Source organism: Andrena cerasifolii, chromosome 15 (genome assembly GCF_050908995.1).
Source record: "Andrena cerasifolii isolate SP2316 chromosome 15, iyAndCera1_principal, whole genome shotgun sequence".
Lineage (NCBI taxonomy): Eukaryota > Metazoa > Arthropoda > Insecta > Hymenoptera > Andrenidae > Andrena > Andrena cerasifolii.
In genome coordinates this window covers 6115356-6130183 of record NC_135132.1, presented here as the reverse complement: position 1 = coordinate 6130183, position 14828 = coordinate 6115356, and the positions used below count along the sequence as shown (strand labels likewise).

General features: G+C 39.8%; 1 protein-coding gene across 3 annotated transcripts in view; it reads left to right on the top strand.

Moving 5' to 3' along the window:
- The window catches only part of Dnc (phosphodiesterase dunce), a 483414-nt gene that overhangs the window by 207248 nt on the left and 261338 nt on the right, over positions 1 to 14828 (top strand). The window contains exon 2 of one of the 3 annotated variants that reach the window (XM_076827794.1): positions 6267 to 6655. The exons of the other annotated variants lie outside the window; for them this stretch is intronic. Within the exon in view, the coding sequence (XP_076683909.1) occupies positions 6507 to 6655 (149 nt within the window). The 5' untranslated portion in view covers positions 6267 to 6506. The remainder of the gene's footprint in view (positions 1 to 6266; positions 6656 to 14828) is intronic. 3 annotated transcript variants of the gene reach the window in all.

Here is a 14828-nt window from a genome sequence, read left to right as displayed (position 1 = left end):
GAGCATTGAAATTCTGGAACATAGTACGCGCCCGCGTATGTGCTTTCATGCATGTTGCTTTCATGGGAAAACAGAAAACGTTAGACCGATGTGTATCCATAAATTTGTATTCGTTATTATTTAAACTTTGCATTCGGAGAGGCAGGGCTGGCTGGAAATATGCAGAATAATAAGTCAGAAGTAACTGCGTTCAAATGTGAACACAGCAGAATTTGTATATCTGGGACATCCTTATTTAGAAGTATTTATATTCGGGTATATCCCTATTTAGAAGTATCTATATTCAGGGATACTCCTATTCGCAAGTATTCATATCGACGATATTCCTATTCACAAGTAGGTATCCATGTTCAGGGATACTCATATCCACAAGGATCCATGTTCAAGGATGTTTCTAGTCACACGTATCCATATTCAGGAATACTCCTATTCACAAGTATTCATATTCAAGGATACTCCTATTCACAAACATCCATACTCAGGAATATTAATATTCACAAGTATTCATATGCAGCAATATTCCTATTTAGAAGGATCCATGTTCAGGGTTACCCCTATTTATAAGCATCCATATTGAGGAACATCCATATTCACAAATATTCATATTCACGGGTACCCCTATTCACAAGTATTCATCTTCAGGGCTACTCCTATTCACAAGGATCCATATTCAGGGATACTTCTATTCACAAGTATTCATATTCGAGGATACTCCTACTCATAAGTAGGTATCCATGTTCAGGGATACTCATATCCACCAGGATCCATATTCAGGGATTCTCCTATTCACAAATATCCATATTCAGGGATACTCCTATTCACAAGTATCCATATTTAGGGCTACTCCTATTCCCAAATATCCATATTAAGGGATAATCCTATGCACAAGTATTCATGTTCAGGGATACTCCTATTCACAAATATCCATATTCAGGGATACTCCTACTCATAAGTAGGTGTCCATGTTCAGGGATACACATATCCACCATGATCCATATTCAGGGATTCTCCTATTCACAAATATCCATATTCAGGGATACTCCTATTCACAAGTATCCATATTTAGGGCTACTCCTATTCCCAAATATCCATGTTGAGGGATAATCCTATGCACAAGTATTCATGTTCAGGGATACTCCTATTCACAAATATCCATATTCAGGGATACTCCTATTCACAAATATCCATATTCAGGGATACTCCCATTCACAAATATCCATACTCAGGAATATTAATATTCACAAGTATTCATATGCAGCAATATTCCTATTTAGAAGAATCCATGTCCAGGGTTACCCCTATTTATAAGCATCCATATTGAGGAACATCCATATTCGCAAGTATTCATATTCACGGGTACTCCTATTCACAAGTATTCATCTTCAGGGCTACTCCTATTCACAAATATCCATATTCAGGGATACTCCTATTCACAAGTATCCATATTCAGGGATATGCCTATTCAGAAGTATCCATCTTCAGGAACATATGTACCTATTCAGAATTGTTGAGATTGAGATGTACTACTTAGAAATATCCAGATTCAGACTTACCCATACTCCGAGGTATCCCTATTCAGAAGTGATACTCACACTCAAAAGTATCCATGTCCAAAATCTTTATTTCTCACCATAATATATAATACTCAGAAATATAACATCCAAATACTACAATAACACTCGTGATATATTATGTAATACTTAACCCTTCGTCAGTTAACTCCAAGGTGCTACTCATTGAAACTTTCCTATACACTTTTTAACCCCTACCCTTACCCTAGACAATATCATTTCTTTCCCAACCAGACACGGATCATCGAGACCGCGTTATAGCCGATCAATGGAGAGACCCTCGTCAGCCTTGATGCTCTTTAAGGCGGAGCCCTAAGGGTTTAATCACCACAATTTGTGCTCCGTCGTAATTTCATTAGATCTAGCGCGAAACTTCGTAACGACAAGGCCAGCACTGGTTTCCCTCGCAAGGGTCGACATCGTTCGTAGATCGATGATCCTTTCCTTAAGTCAGGTCGCTCGCCGTTGTCAAGAAGCCCTCTCGGGTTTCATCAATGAGTCTTCTTCGTTAACGTGTTGGTAATTACATGGTAAACACTCGCGTCAGCCCAGGCCGCCCTCCATTTTCATTAAACACAGCCTCCTGTAATTTTCACGGCGACTTTGATCGAGGGCCCCATCCAACGATTACTGAGCTGGTTCGTTAATGAAGAATTAGCGTGGTCCATGGTGAAACTCGATGCGAAAGTCATTTTGTCACGTCTCTGTTCGAAGTATGTAATTTACACTGATTGCCATTTTTCAATGAATTATATTTTCTACTCAACGTGTTGTATTTTATAAAATTCGTGGCCAAAATGATTTCCAAATAAACATATAATATTTCAGGTGAAAATTTGTCACTAAATGGAACTATCACCAAAGCAGCATTGCATGTTGCAAAATCAGTTGCGATAACATGGGTGCGAGTTTGTTATCGTTAGGTATTAATAAACGTGTGATTTGTTTTCATTGAACCACACGATGATTCCTAGTCGGGTCGCACGGTGGCTGGAAAGGGTCAAAGAAAGGTTCGCGCTTGTGCGATTAAATTGCATCGTGTTGCACAACGATGCAGCTGCACACCCGACCCTTATTATGTTATTATTAATAAGCGACCGCGTGCCGCCTATCAGCGGGAGTCAAAGGGAGCATCGACAATCGATAATCGATTGTGGTATGATTGCCCTTCTTCTTAGACGCTCATAGATACATCCTCAATCGAATTAGATCAATATTTTAACAATAAAGACTGCAGTGCAATTTCTTATTTTAGTTTTGCTACGAGACTTAAAGTAATTGAGGTGGGCCCACTTTGTAATATTCCCAATATTTTCGTGTTTTAATTTAGAGGGAGGGAAAATTGTGATTTGTTTCGGTAGGAGGTGATTCTTCGTTAAAAAATGAATCAAAAGTGTAGAATACGTTTTTTTTATACGAGGCTCCCTTCCCGAGAAAATTAGCTTTGAAAATGGTTGCACGCGCGTGCATCAAAGAGGGCGCCTCAGTGATTCTCAGTGTCGTCGTAACGACGCTTTGCAAGTGGCGCACAGCGTGCACATTCAAAGCAATTTTTCTCGAGAACGGTGACTTCTACGAGAAAATGTTATTCCACACTTTCGATTCAATTTATGACGTAGAATCCCCCGGTACCCTTTTTCTTTTCTGCGAATTGCACGAAACAGATATTTTTTAATATGAACACACAACGTAGTGGGCCAGTCTGCTGATTTATTCAAGAATATCTTCTTTGAAATGCTTCAAAATTTTTTGCAAACAAGTGGTAGATTTTTTTCTCATGAATAAATTTAGAAATGCATTATTTCTTGGCAGCCTTTGCATTAACAGGACTGAACATCATTGGGTGGCGGTGCATTCGCAGAAAGAATGCAGATAAATAAGTAGAAGGAGCTTGCTTGGGAAAACATCGTCGTAATTAACGCAAATTTCGCATGGATCTTGAACGAGCCGAATTACTGGATGACCTACTTACGGTGCACCTTGTGTAGGTGCCGTTCGGTGTCACGGTCGATCAAACGTTTCTAGATGACTTGTACTTTCGGTTAAGCATAGTCGACATTATCTTCTGACGTGTGTGATTTTCTGACTGTGAAATTAAACACAGGGAATCAAGGACACCACGTCATCCCCCTTCTTTTCCAAGCATAACGATTATTTGTTTCTATTTTTGAGTGGTAGCTACCCTTCCCACCCCCTTCATGTTTTCGAATGACATAAAATACTGCTAACCTCTTGTTACATTTGCCTATCTCATATAGGTAATGAAAAACAGTTAAGCTAGGTTAGGAAATAGTTAGGTTAGGTTAGGAAACAGTCTTTAGACTTGAACCTCGCCTTTACGTTTGTCTTGTTCTTATTCCTATCCTCTTACTTGCTTAATAATATATATATATATTAATAAATTATTTGAAACCAAAAAAAATTATTTCTTTTTTTATTATTAAACGTCTTTATTGCATAAACAAATATATATATATATATATATATATATATAGAGAGAGAGAGAGAGAGAGAGAGAGAGAATTTTTTTATTTCTATAGAAATTATTTGAAAACAAAAGAAAAAAAAATTATTTCTTTTTTTATTCTTATTCTTTTTCTTATAAAAAAAGAAATCTTTTTTTTTTCTTGTTTTCAAATAATTTCTATAGAAATAAAAAAAATTCTAGGAAACTTGCACGGTTTCTTCAATTTTAATGTTCCCCAGCAATAAAATGGTAACGACAAGTAATAACAATAAATCAAGAGTAATGAATGCAGTATGAATTAGATTTCTCGCGTTTTACGTGCACCGTTAAGATCGCCAGCCAAGGATCACGCTCCATTGCGATCACGTGTAGCACACTTATGTAAACGTTGCATGCTCAGGGACAGGATTGACGTTTTATCATCGACAAAAAGTGTTCTGCTCGATGGGGAGGGATTAGAGGGGGAGTTGGTTGATGAGAAGAATCGAAGTTCTTTCATTAGGGAACCTTCGAGATCGTTCCGTGATTTAACAAACAATCGCTTGTGGGATATGACGTTGCGGATGCCTCGAGCTGCTATTTAATAGTTGTTGTCCGCCTTAATAAGGCTTGCAGTTTGATGTCGGTGCTCCCCATTGAATTACAACGACTTCTTGCTCGATGCCTTCAGCTACGTCATTCAGATAAACTGACTTTCTTGGATGAGAGCAAACTATACTTCAAATAAGATTTTAAATAGGGAAATAATTAAAAAATAAATATATTGCGATGCGAGGAGAGGGTAGGTAGAAATTAAGGTGGTGGAATCATGTTTCAGAAAGTTTTAGGAGATTTTGTGTTGGAAATTTTTTAAAGAGAATGAGAGAAAGGTGGTAACTTGGCAAATGCTAAAATAGGGGGGATTTCAAGAGAGAAATAAAGGGGATTGTGCAAAAAAATTAATGAAATTTATAATGAAAGCAGATGGTAATTAAAAATATATATTAGGAGATGGGAGATCATTCCCCATCGAAAATTGAAGGGAAACTGTGGAGTACAATTTTTTCGTATGACGTTTCCTTTCTGAGATATTTGACTCTGATGTCCGCTGCCAGCGCGCATTCTCGACGGTAGCGCCCCCACACCACTGCAACTGTGCACTCGCAGCGACTTTTAAAGTTAATTTTCTCGAAAATGGTGGCTCGAACAAACAAATGGTATTGCACATTTTCGGTATATTTTATGACGAAGAATTTATCTGCGATTGGTAGAAAGATTGAAAATTCTAACAATTCACATAGCACTGATACCAGCAGGAAGGAAGGATTCGCATAAATGTGTGCGAAGTAAGCTCGCGAATTAAAAGGGAATTTTCTTCAGCCCTTTGTAAGATGGCAGCGTACCATGGCAAGTCGAAACCTTTGTCCTTGAACTTAGTGGAAAAATATTGACAGGTGTAATTATATACATATAGCAAGGAAAAAAGAAATATTTGATTTGCAAGTCTAAATAGTACTTTTAATAAGAATGCTTTCCTTTTTTATTATTTAACATCCAGTTCATGGAGTAAATATCTCGAGTCATTCTGCAAATTTATTTCTTGCTTAAGAAATATTTGAAAAATTTCTGCAGTTTGCATAAGTCAAAGAATTTTAAGAATACTTACTAACTTTAACTCAGAATACTTAGTCCTGTATGATCAGCAATATTAAGAAAAAGTTATTTCGCAAACAGTCTATTATTAATCACAACTATTATAAAAATAATTCGCATTGAATTGACTATTAAATGTAAATTATTAAAATTAATAAACGCAGCGGCTTTATACTTTATTTAGAGGAATTTGTGTTTTAATTGACGAACCAAAATGGGGATTATTACAATTAATTTTACGTATTGCTGTTTGAATAGTTTACTGAATAATTTAAAAAATATTTAATTTAAATAAAAATCCAAGTCAAAACGTAGATCCTTATAGATTGTACGAATTACAATAAATTGAATTTTTGGATAAATTATTCCAATATAATTTTGAAATTAGATTTAAAAGTAACTGCATTAACTTAAGTGCATCGAAGATATTTTTATTTAGTGTACAAATCGCCTGTGATTCTCATTACAAGCGAGGAAAGTCGTGACACAGTAACCGCAGTAAACAATAAAGTCAACAAAGGACTGCCATCAGCGGCCATCTTCTTACAAAGAGTTACCCCAATTCTCTACACCCACGTCGCGTTTACCATTCGTAGTCCCCACACCGGATGCTAAAGCGAGCACCATCCACTTCACGAACACGCGTGAAGAATGCCAGCTCCCTAGTCCTCGAGGAGGAGTCCCTGGCATGCTGGACGCCCGAGTCCGATGCAACGATCGTTGCGATTTCGGTGAAAGCTGGCGGACAAGTCAGTGATGGGTAATCGACGAGACAGCCACGAGGAGGACGCCCCGGTGGTGTCGTTTTGGTGACCGAAAGCGTGACCCGGCGGAAGATGAGCAGCCTTCAGGTACCGGAGCTACGGCTTCCGGCCGGCGACGGCGGAGGAAGCGGCGGAAGTAGCGGTAGCACGAAGGGCACCGCGCCATTGTTGCTCGTCCCGCAGAGCAACGTGCCCAGGAGAAGGCATTCCTGGATCTGTGGGTGAGTTTCTTTGCACTTCGTTCGTCTGCGGTAACTAGGGAATTTGTCGAGTTGTGGGTGACTCTGGTCCCTAGGGATTTTTGGTCGGCGAATTCCTAGGGAATTCCTGGATATGCTACCGAGTACACTAGACGTCAAAACGGCAAAGAGGAGATATAATAAGAGGCGTTACTCCGGGCGGAACCTTTGAAGTCCTTACTTGACCTTGGCATTTAAATTGCTTGTCTATTCGAGCGGGATATTCAAATCGACTAAATGTACCTTACCGCAATTTGCTGATTATTGCCGAAGTTTACCGTGGATTACCGATCATTGCCGAATGGGCATTTAAATTGGTTGTCTAGTGATTTCCCTAGTTTATGTCTGTCCTTGTCGAGTGGCGCCTCTTATTATATCTCCTCTTTGAAAACGGCTTCGCTTCGGAAATTTGGCAACGTTGCATGTCACTAGGCAGAACTCATAGACATATATAGACAGAGCGTAAGCTGAGGGGGGTGTAAGATTCGCGGTAAGGGGAGCGATACAGGCAAATCGGGTAACGCAGTGGTTATGTATACCGAATGCTTCCGAAGCTAACCCGACGTCGGCCCGACGTGCCTGTATCTGACTTCTGCCTATTCCCCTCCAAGCCTACCGTTTCCCTCGCCTATAGTCCCAGCTTCTGCTCCGTCTATATATGTCTGTGGGCGGAACTCAGCGATTCTAGTGACATGCAGCGTTGCCAGATTTCCGATGGGAACCGGATTCTGGCTCCTAGTGTACCTCCGTGTTTGGGTCATCTGAAGTTCCTACGGATTTCTCGGACTCGTGGGTGAATTTTTTTGCGTTTCGTTGACGAACAGTTTTTAGGGAATTCCAGGAAGGATCAAGAAAATTGTAATTTATTTTAAAGGGGAGTAGATATTTTAAGTGAAAAGAAATGAACAGTCCTCCTAGAAGACTTAATTAAATAACTTAATCTTAAGAAATCTTAAGAGATCTCAGAAAACTAAAAAAAAATTAAAAATTTAAAAATAATTTATCGGGAAATATTCTACGTGCCAATGGCAATACTGTAGTATAAAAATTTGATTTTTGGCGCTTACAGTGTTTTCTACAGGAATTCTTCGATTCTACTCTTTTGAACTATAAGAGATACGCCCCCCTCTAAAATGGGATTTGAGCGAAATTTTTTTGAAAAACGTAAACAGGGGAGGAAAGGAAACATGTGCTTGGGGAATATAAAAGAGGGGGGCCATAAAACCTATGCAACATTTAAAAAATTTCTTTGTTGACGAAGGTTAAGAAATTAATATTTAAGGAAGTGAAATAATTCAATACAATCGACACTGTGTTATAAAGGGATAAAAACATAAACATTTAAGGAGTAAATGAAACTGTGAATCTTTCTAAAAGTTCTACATTTTAAGCGCTACAGTTTGATACCACGAGTTTCGCAGAACGCGAGAAAATAAATGATGGAACAGAAAATCTTTCCCGCTTGAAAACTGCTGAACACGCTGAGACCGTTCAAATATGCGAATAAGCAAGTATGGGCAATAGACGGGAAAAGAAAAAGCTACGGAGACTGAAGCGAGGAAATGATTTTATGCAACTGCTCGAGAGTAAACTTCCGGCGATTCATTCGACCACGAGCCATCGAATCCACTCCGCCGTTTCAATTTCGAAATTTAATTAAACCCCCGAAAGATCTATCAGCCCGCGAGCGAAAACGTTCTTCGGAGAATAATTCTGAAATGGAATAAATTCTCGCGGTCGACCGTTACACGGTGACAGTTTCCTGAATCCTCGATCAGACTGATGAAAAAGTATTTTCCTTCCATCTTCGTTACAATTGATTCCATCGCTCCCGTTTGCCTTCGAATAATATTTGGCACGTCCTTTTTTTTTTGTAAAACGTGGAATATTTTTCTCTGAAATTCGTGCCGGATATACGAGTAACTATTTCATCTCCAATTGACCCGATGGGGACTTATTTTTATTCCATCTACGTTCCAATAAACTTTATACACTCCTTGAATTTTTAAATAAATATTCATGCGAAGCATCGAGCATTTCTCGTGTAGGTAGAATTTAATCTGGGGAAACGAATATACAGGGTGCCTCTAAATAAAATATTCTCTTGTCACTGTATGGATTTCAGTGATCCACAACATTTGCGAAAAGAATTCTTTTTCAAAATTCATCACCATCATAAATGGATCTATTGGGTCTGACTAACCTACATCTCTGCGAAGTAGCAAAAACTTCTCTTGCCAGTAATAAAAGATAAACGTATTCCAAAATTAAGGTAAACGAAGTGCAAGGTAAAGCGACCAGGCGTCCCGCATTTGAGCCCTTTGTCCCGCATTGAAAAGTGTCCCGCAAAGTGTCCCGGATTGGACATTTAACCTTTTACAATTTTCGCAGTGGCATAAAGTTACTGTTTCCTCTACTTTTTTTCATGTGAAAAAATAAATATTTTTAACTTCGTATCACTTTATAATCACAAGTATGTATTTTTAAATATATAGTAAATGCTTCAATAAAATACGGAAAATATCTCCTCACGGGTCTGTTAACCCTTTTTTTTGCTTGCTTGTCCCGCATTGGAACCGAAAATATCTGGTCACTTTAGTGTAGGGGGAAAACCAGGAAATGCCACAAAACAGCTTTATCAAGAAAATTAAGTTTTAAAACTTTACTCCACCATTAAAGGAACAAAGTAGTTCACTGAATTTAATTTTCATGTATAATTTTCTTCTTAAATAATTTTTCATTCTACCTCGACAACAGAAGCTTATTTTGTTCCAGTGCAGAGTGGACATTTCCTGCTTTTAACAATTTTAACCAGTGTACCAAACCATTAACGTTACCTTGCGGGGGCGTTTGATCTTCACAACCCTTTATGATTCGACAGTTCCTTAGCCCAGTTGCTGGCAACAAAATATGCTATAAATCGCAAAATCAAGAAAAATGGACTTTCCCAGATTTTCCCTTTTAATCGCAGAATTCGCATCGTACTTGTAGTCAGAGTTCCACCGATAGCCACAATCATATACATTAAGAATCTCTTCCCCTTTTTGTGTATCGGATAACCCTTACAGTACTTTTCGTCAACGCCGAGACTATTATTCTTCAACGCTCCTTTTGTATCCGCCATGTTTTTTTCACTGTCACACAAAAATTCAGAACGATAGTTCAAGACACAACAAAACAGCCTGCGAAATTTCAAATTAATTTGTCGAACCGTTTTTGTACAAAAAATTCACAAAGAATTACCCATTTTTCGGCTCAACGAGGCGCAATCCCACCCTTAAATAACATCTTTAATTCGTTCCACCGTGTATCGTCCGCAGAAATCGCAGTCTTCCTAATTCGTCAGGGAAAAGAAAGAATGACGTCAGGCAGGAAATCAATTTTACTTTTAAAAGCCCAGTATACTTCGTAATTACAGAGGGGGGACCGATTAAAAACTTCTCCCATTAGAGCGTTAACTGCTTCATCCCGACGCTTCCGAGGAAACTTTATTCTTTTTTTGCTCCTGCCACAGCATCTGTGGAACGTGATAACGCTTCTTGTCGCGTCGTAATCCCCTCCTGTTCACTTTCCCTGCCTTCACGGTGCTTCGTTGCCAGTGGAAAGGCGAGAAAGTCCTGAACATGGGGATTAAAGTTCCTACGGCACAGGGACCGGGGTCCTCTCCTGTTTCGCAAGGAAAAGGGAACGAGGTGAAGAGAGTAGGGGTACGGTGGGGGGGGGGGGGGAATGTCGATGGCTTTCTAGCCAGACCTGAACGAGCAGTTCAGGAAACGGAATCACTCCAGATTCGACGGCAGTATCATTAAATTTAATGTTTCGTCGCGTGCTCGCTATTCCCTCGCGAATTTCCTAGCGGCGACGATTTCGGACGAGGTAGCTCGATAAAATCGCGATGTTATTGGAGTGACTAGCTCCTCGAGACGACGTGCAATCACTGTTCGGAGGGAGCTGTCTATTTGTAAAGGTCCAAATCCGGGATGAGTTTGTTTCCATTATTTACATTTAATTGCTGCTGAGATTTTTGTCTCGTGATAGAAAAATCTCGGTGTGGATTCGCACCTTAGGCGGTTTGAAGCAGATTTTTGGCGCGAAAACGATGCATTCTCTTGTGAGAATGTGTTTATTGCTAGAAATGTTTGATTTTTTATTATTATTTTTTTTAAGGATAGTGCTTTAAATACTTTGTTAAATATTTAAGGGATGAATTGAAGGGGCTGTTTGATTTTAGGGGATCATTTTCGTATCCGTGATTGCTATTTCGAAATTCTACTGTTAATGGATTGAATATTTGGTTAAACAAGTCAGTTCTCAACGCGAACTTGTCAGTGATCCAAATTTTTAACAATTCTAATTATTATGCAGTTTTGAATTTGAAATGTTTTTCCGTATCAACTACGAAATGACTACCACGTCTCCATTTCCCCACTCAATCACATCCTCACAATAACGTCAAGGACCCAGTTCCTGATCAGAACTCAATTCCTGATCAGTTTAGGAAAATAAACAAAATAATAAGCTTGTTACGATACAAATTTATTCTAACAAATTACTAAATAATTATGAAGTGTTCTGAAATTTATACGCAAAATTTGGCAGCTCATAGTAAAACGTGTGAAGGTGATCAGAAACTGCTCCCTTTGCATTTTTCACTTTCAAAGTTAAATTATAAAATAATTATTATGTGTGCACTTTTTTTAATGCCAAATTAAAGATAAAACATAGATTTATTGAAATAACAAAAAAAAATTTAAATTTTGTTAAGTTTTAAGATTTTTTGTGCGTCCGGTGTTCGGCGCGCGTACGGTGCGCGTTCGGCGTGCATTCGGCGAGCATTCGGCGAGCATTCGGCGCGCATTCGGGTCCGAACAATACCATGAAATGGACGCCGCAAATTTTACTCAACCCCGAATGCACATTCGGGGCGAATGCGCAGGTGAATACGCGGCTTTACACGTTTAAAAACCCGCGGTAGTTAGTTACTCTCCTCTTTTAAGTGATCAGGTACTGGGTGGTCCTTGACGGTAGCCTCAACAATTTCAAGAACCTGAAAATTTGAAAATTCCTTCAATTTACCATCAACCACCAATCAATCAATTCAATTCCCCATATACCCACAAACCACTTCCCCACCGATTTCCTCGATTAACCATGTCCACCTCAACAAACTTGTCGCTGAAAAAAAATACCTGGGGGCGATGGGACTCGAACCCGCGAACCTGCGGTTCCGCTGCTTACTGGCCAGGCGCGTTACCAATTCCCCCAACATCGACTCTCCTCAGTTACTCTTCTCCGAACTCTACAAATACCCAAACTAACGGGGCGCCACCTATGCGGCCACGCTTGCCGCAAATCATCGCACTTCCTAAATACCACCCAATCCTCGATCACATTTCGCTCCAACGAACACACTCAAACAATTCCAGCCACGATCGACTCGGTCTCTCCGAAGCCGCGGCGATCGTCCGGCGAAGATCGAAATCGCCTGTTGTTTGATTATTCAAACGCACTTCCGTCGCCGGACGATCGTGATTCGCAAGCTTATCATCGAGGATGAGCCATCGCCGCGGCGCTCGCCGATAAACAATACGATTGGCCGTCGGTTCTAATGAAATATCACTCGTCCCGCCAGCGATCGCGTGCAGTGGGATAAAAGAAAGGGAATCGGCGATATTAATTCACCGCTCGTCCCGTCCGGATCAGTGTAGATCCGCGAGAGTACCGAGGAAGGACGACGCGGCTCGGATACACGTGACTGGAATTACTCGAGTGGCGTCGCGAAAAAGAGGATCGTGCCACCTCGGAGTTATCGTGCCAGGCGCGTGTAAATACGCGTCTGCAACAATTGGGCATTAATATACGACGCACGTGCGGATACGTCGCGTTCTGGTGTCTAGGGACCGGTTTAAATGGCGGGCAACAAACGCCACATGGGAAGAACGGCGGAGCAAGCGACCTCGAAGTCCGCGGGTGGTCCTGGACCACGGCTGGGCGAATTTGATTTGGGATCGAGACGCGGAATAAAGATTTCCAATGACATGCTTGCCTTTTGTTTGGAGCGATAGCACGGGAATTGGACAGGTCCGTTTAGTTGAAGTGGGCACAGGGTGGATAATGAAATCAAAAGGACATCGGAATTTTTAAAAATATTTTTGGTAATTATTTAAAAGTTTTCCATCCTCACCGATCTCAATGATTTTTGGATATGTTGTCGGGGACACGATTCTGAACAACTTTTCCCTATACTTGTTACCGCCGCTGGACCTTCGTTTCCGAGATATTCGCGAAAAACTACTGCTATTACACAATGTATCCTGCCGTATAGTAGCTGCCTACAGTACGCGTCCGTGGCAGCGCATGCGCCAGTATGGGACAAAGCAAATGACGAAGTTGACCTTCGTTTCCGAGATAGTTGCGAAAAACTTCGTTCCACTTTCCAACTTGTCGCGGGTATTAGTATTGGCTGGGACTAGATTACCGCGGAGGGCGCGCGCCTGCGAGCGGGCGCGTAAAGCATGATGGCGAACCGATATGAGTCGGGGTGTTGACTGGCATCCGCAAGTTTCTGGTGCAAATCTCTAAACTCACATCAGTTCGCTATCATGCTTCACGCGCCCCCTGCACTAATCTAGCCCCAACCAATACTAATACCCGCGACAAGTTGGAAAGTGGAATGCGTTGCGTCGGAATAAGTCAAATGTAGTTTTTCGCAAATATCTCGAGAACGAAGGTCGTGCGGCGGTAACATGTATAGGAAAAAGTTGTTCAGAATCTTAATCTTGATAACATATCCAAAATTCATTGAAATCGGTGAGGATGGAAAATTTCTAAATAATTACCATATTTTTTTTTAACCCTCTGTGGTCACACCCTCTTATAATCACTAATTGGTCACATGGGGTCCACTGCACCCCAACGTCGGTTTTGAGTTACCATTTTCGTATTTTTGAATCTTGCAACTTTCCAGTGCTAATTCGGGAAGTGTAAATTTTGATATGTCGAAAGAGTGACCCAAAAATGAGGCCTTTTTTCGCCTCTTTTTGGCCCTACGATTTTGGAACTGAATTTTATGTCAAACGATACCTTATGATGAGACTTCAATCGCACGAAATTTTCAAGTTGAAATTATCGGACTGACATAAAAGTCCGTAGGTACATCGAAGCGAATTTTCACTTCTTTGACCTCCCATATCTCAGAAACTAATTGTCACCTCAACTTGAAAATTTCGTGTGATTGATGTTTCATCATAAGCTATCGTTTGGCATAAAAATCAGTTCCAAAATCGCGGGACCAAAAGAGGCGATTTCTTGGGTCACTTTATGTATTTGAAAAAATAGTTGTGGATCAATGCATTTTTTTTTTAAAATTCACCAAATTTTTAAATGATATTATCAAGGTCTAAATATTGGTAAAGGAAAGAACATTGCCTGGGGGTGAACATCATGTGACCACAATGGGTTAAATCTACAAAAGGCATTTTTTAAATTTTTATTACAGTCTCAGATAAAAACCCTTCCCTATTCTTTTCGCTATTCCGACCAGTTGCAATTTTTTCAGAACTACGAAAACACGTCATCTAGTAAATTAATCCTTCTAGCTGCTCAAAGAACTCAAGTCGTTTGGTGCAATTTTAAAAAAGTCATTCTGCTTTAAAGAGCGCACGTAATTGGTGGTCCTGATTTGTGAACAAAATTGAAGCACTGGTTATTGTGGAATAGAGATGTATGCCACTTGCCTTATGTTAAATGTGATTAGACGACAGTGAATTTAATTTATTTAACCCCCACTTAGAATCAGATTGTTATGCTGATATTGTGAAATGCAACTAGCGTCTACAGCAGTTCACTCTACTCCCTGGGACGAATTGATTAACAGTTTTAATTATATTAAACTGCTCAGGCGTCTTGAACAAACAACAAACTTCAACAGCAAAGTTTATTCGATACTAAAGTACTACTGAACTTCTACTGGGTAGTAAGGTTTATGAGTCCCTGCCATATTCACCGTTCATTTCTTCCGCATTCATTTAGCCGTTTATTAGCAGAGGAAAATCATTCTCCTGATCATAAAAATAATATGCCCGTATATTGTAAAAGTTAAATCGAGACATTTAAACTTTAGAATCTTTTGCAATAAAAATTTTATTTTTCCAGG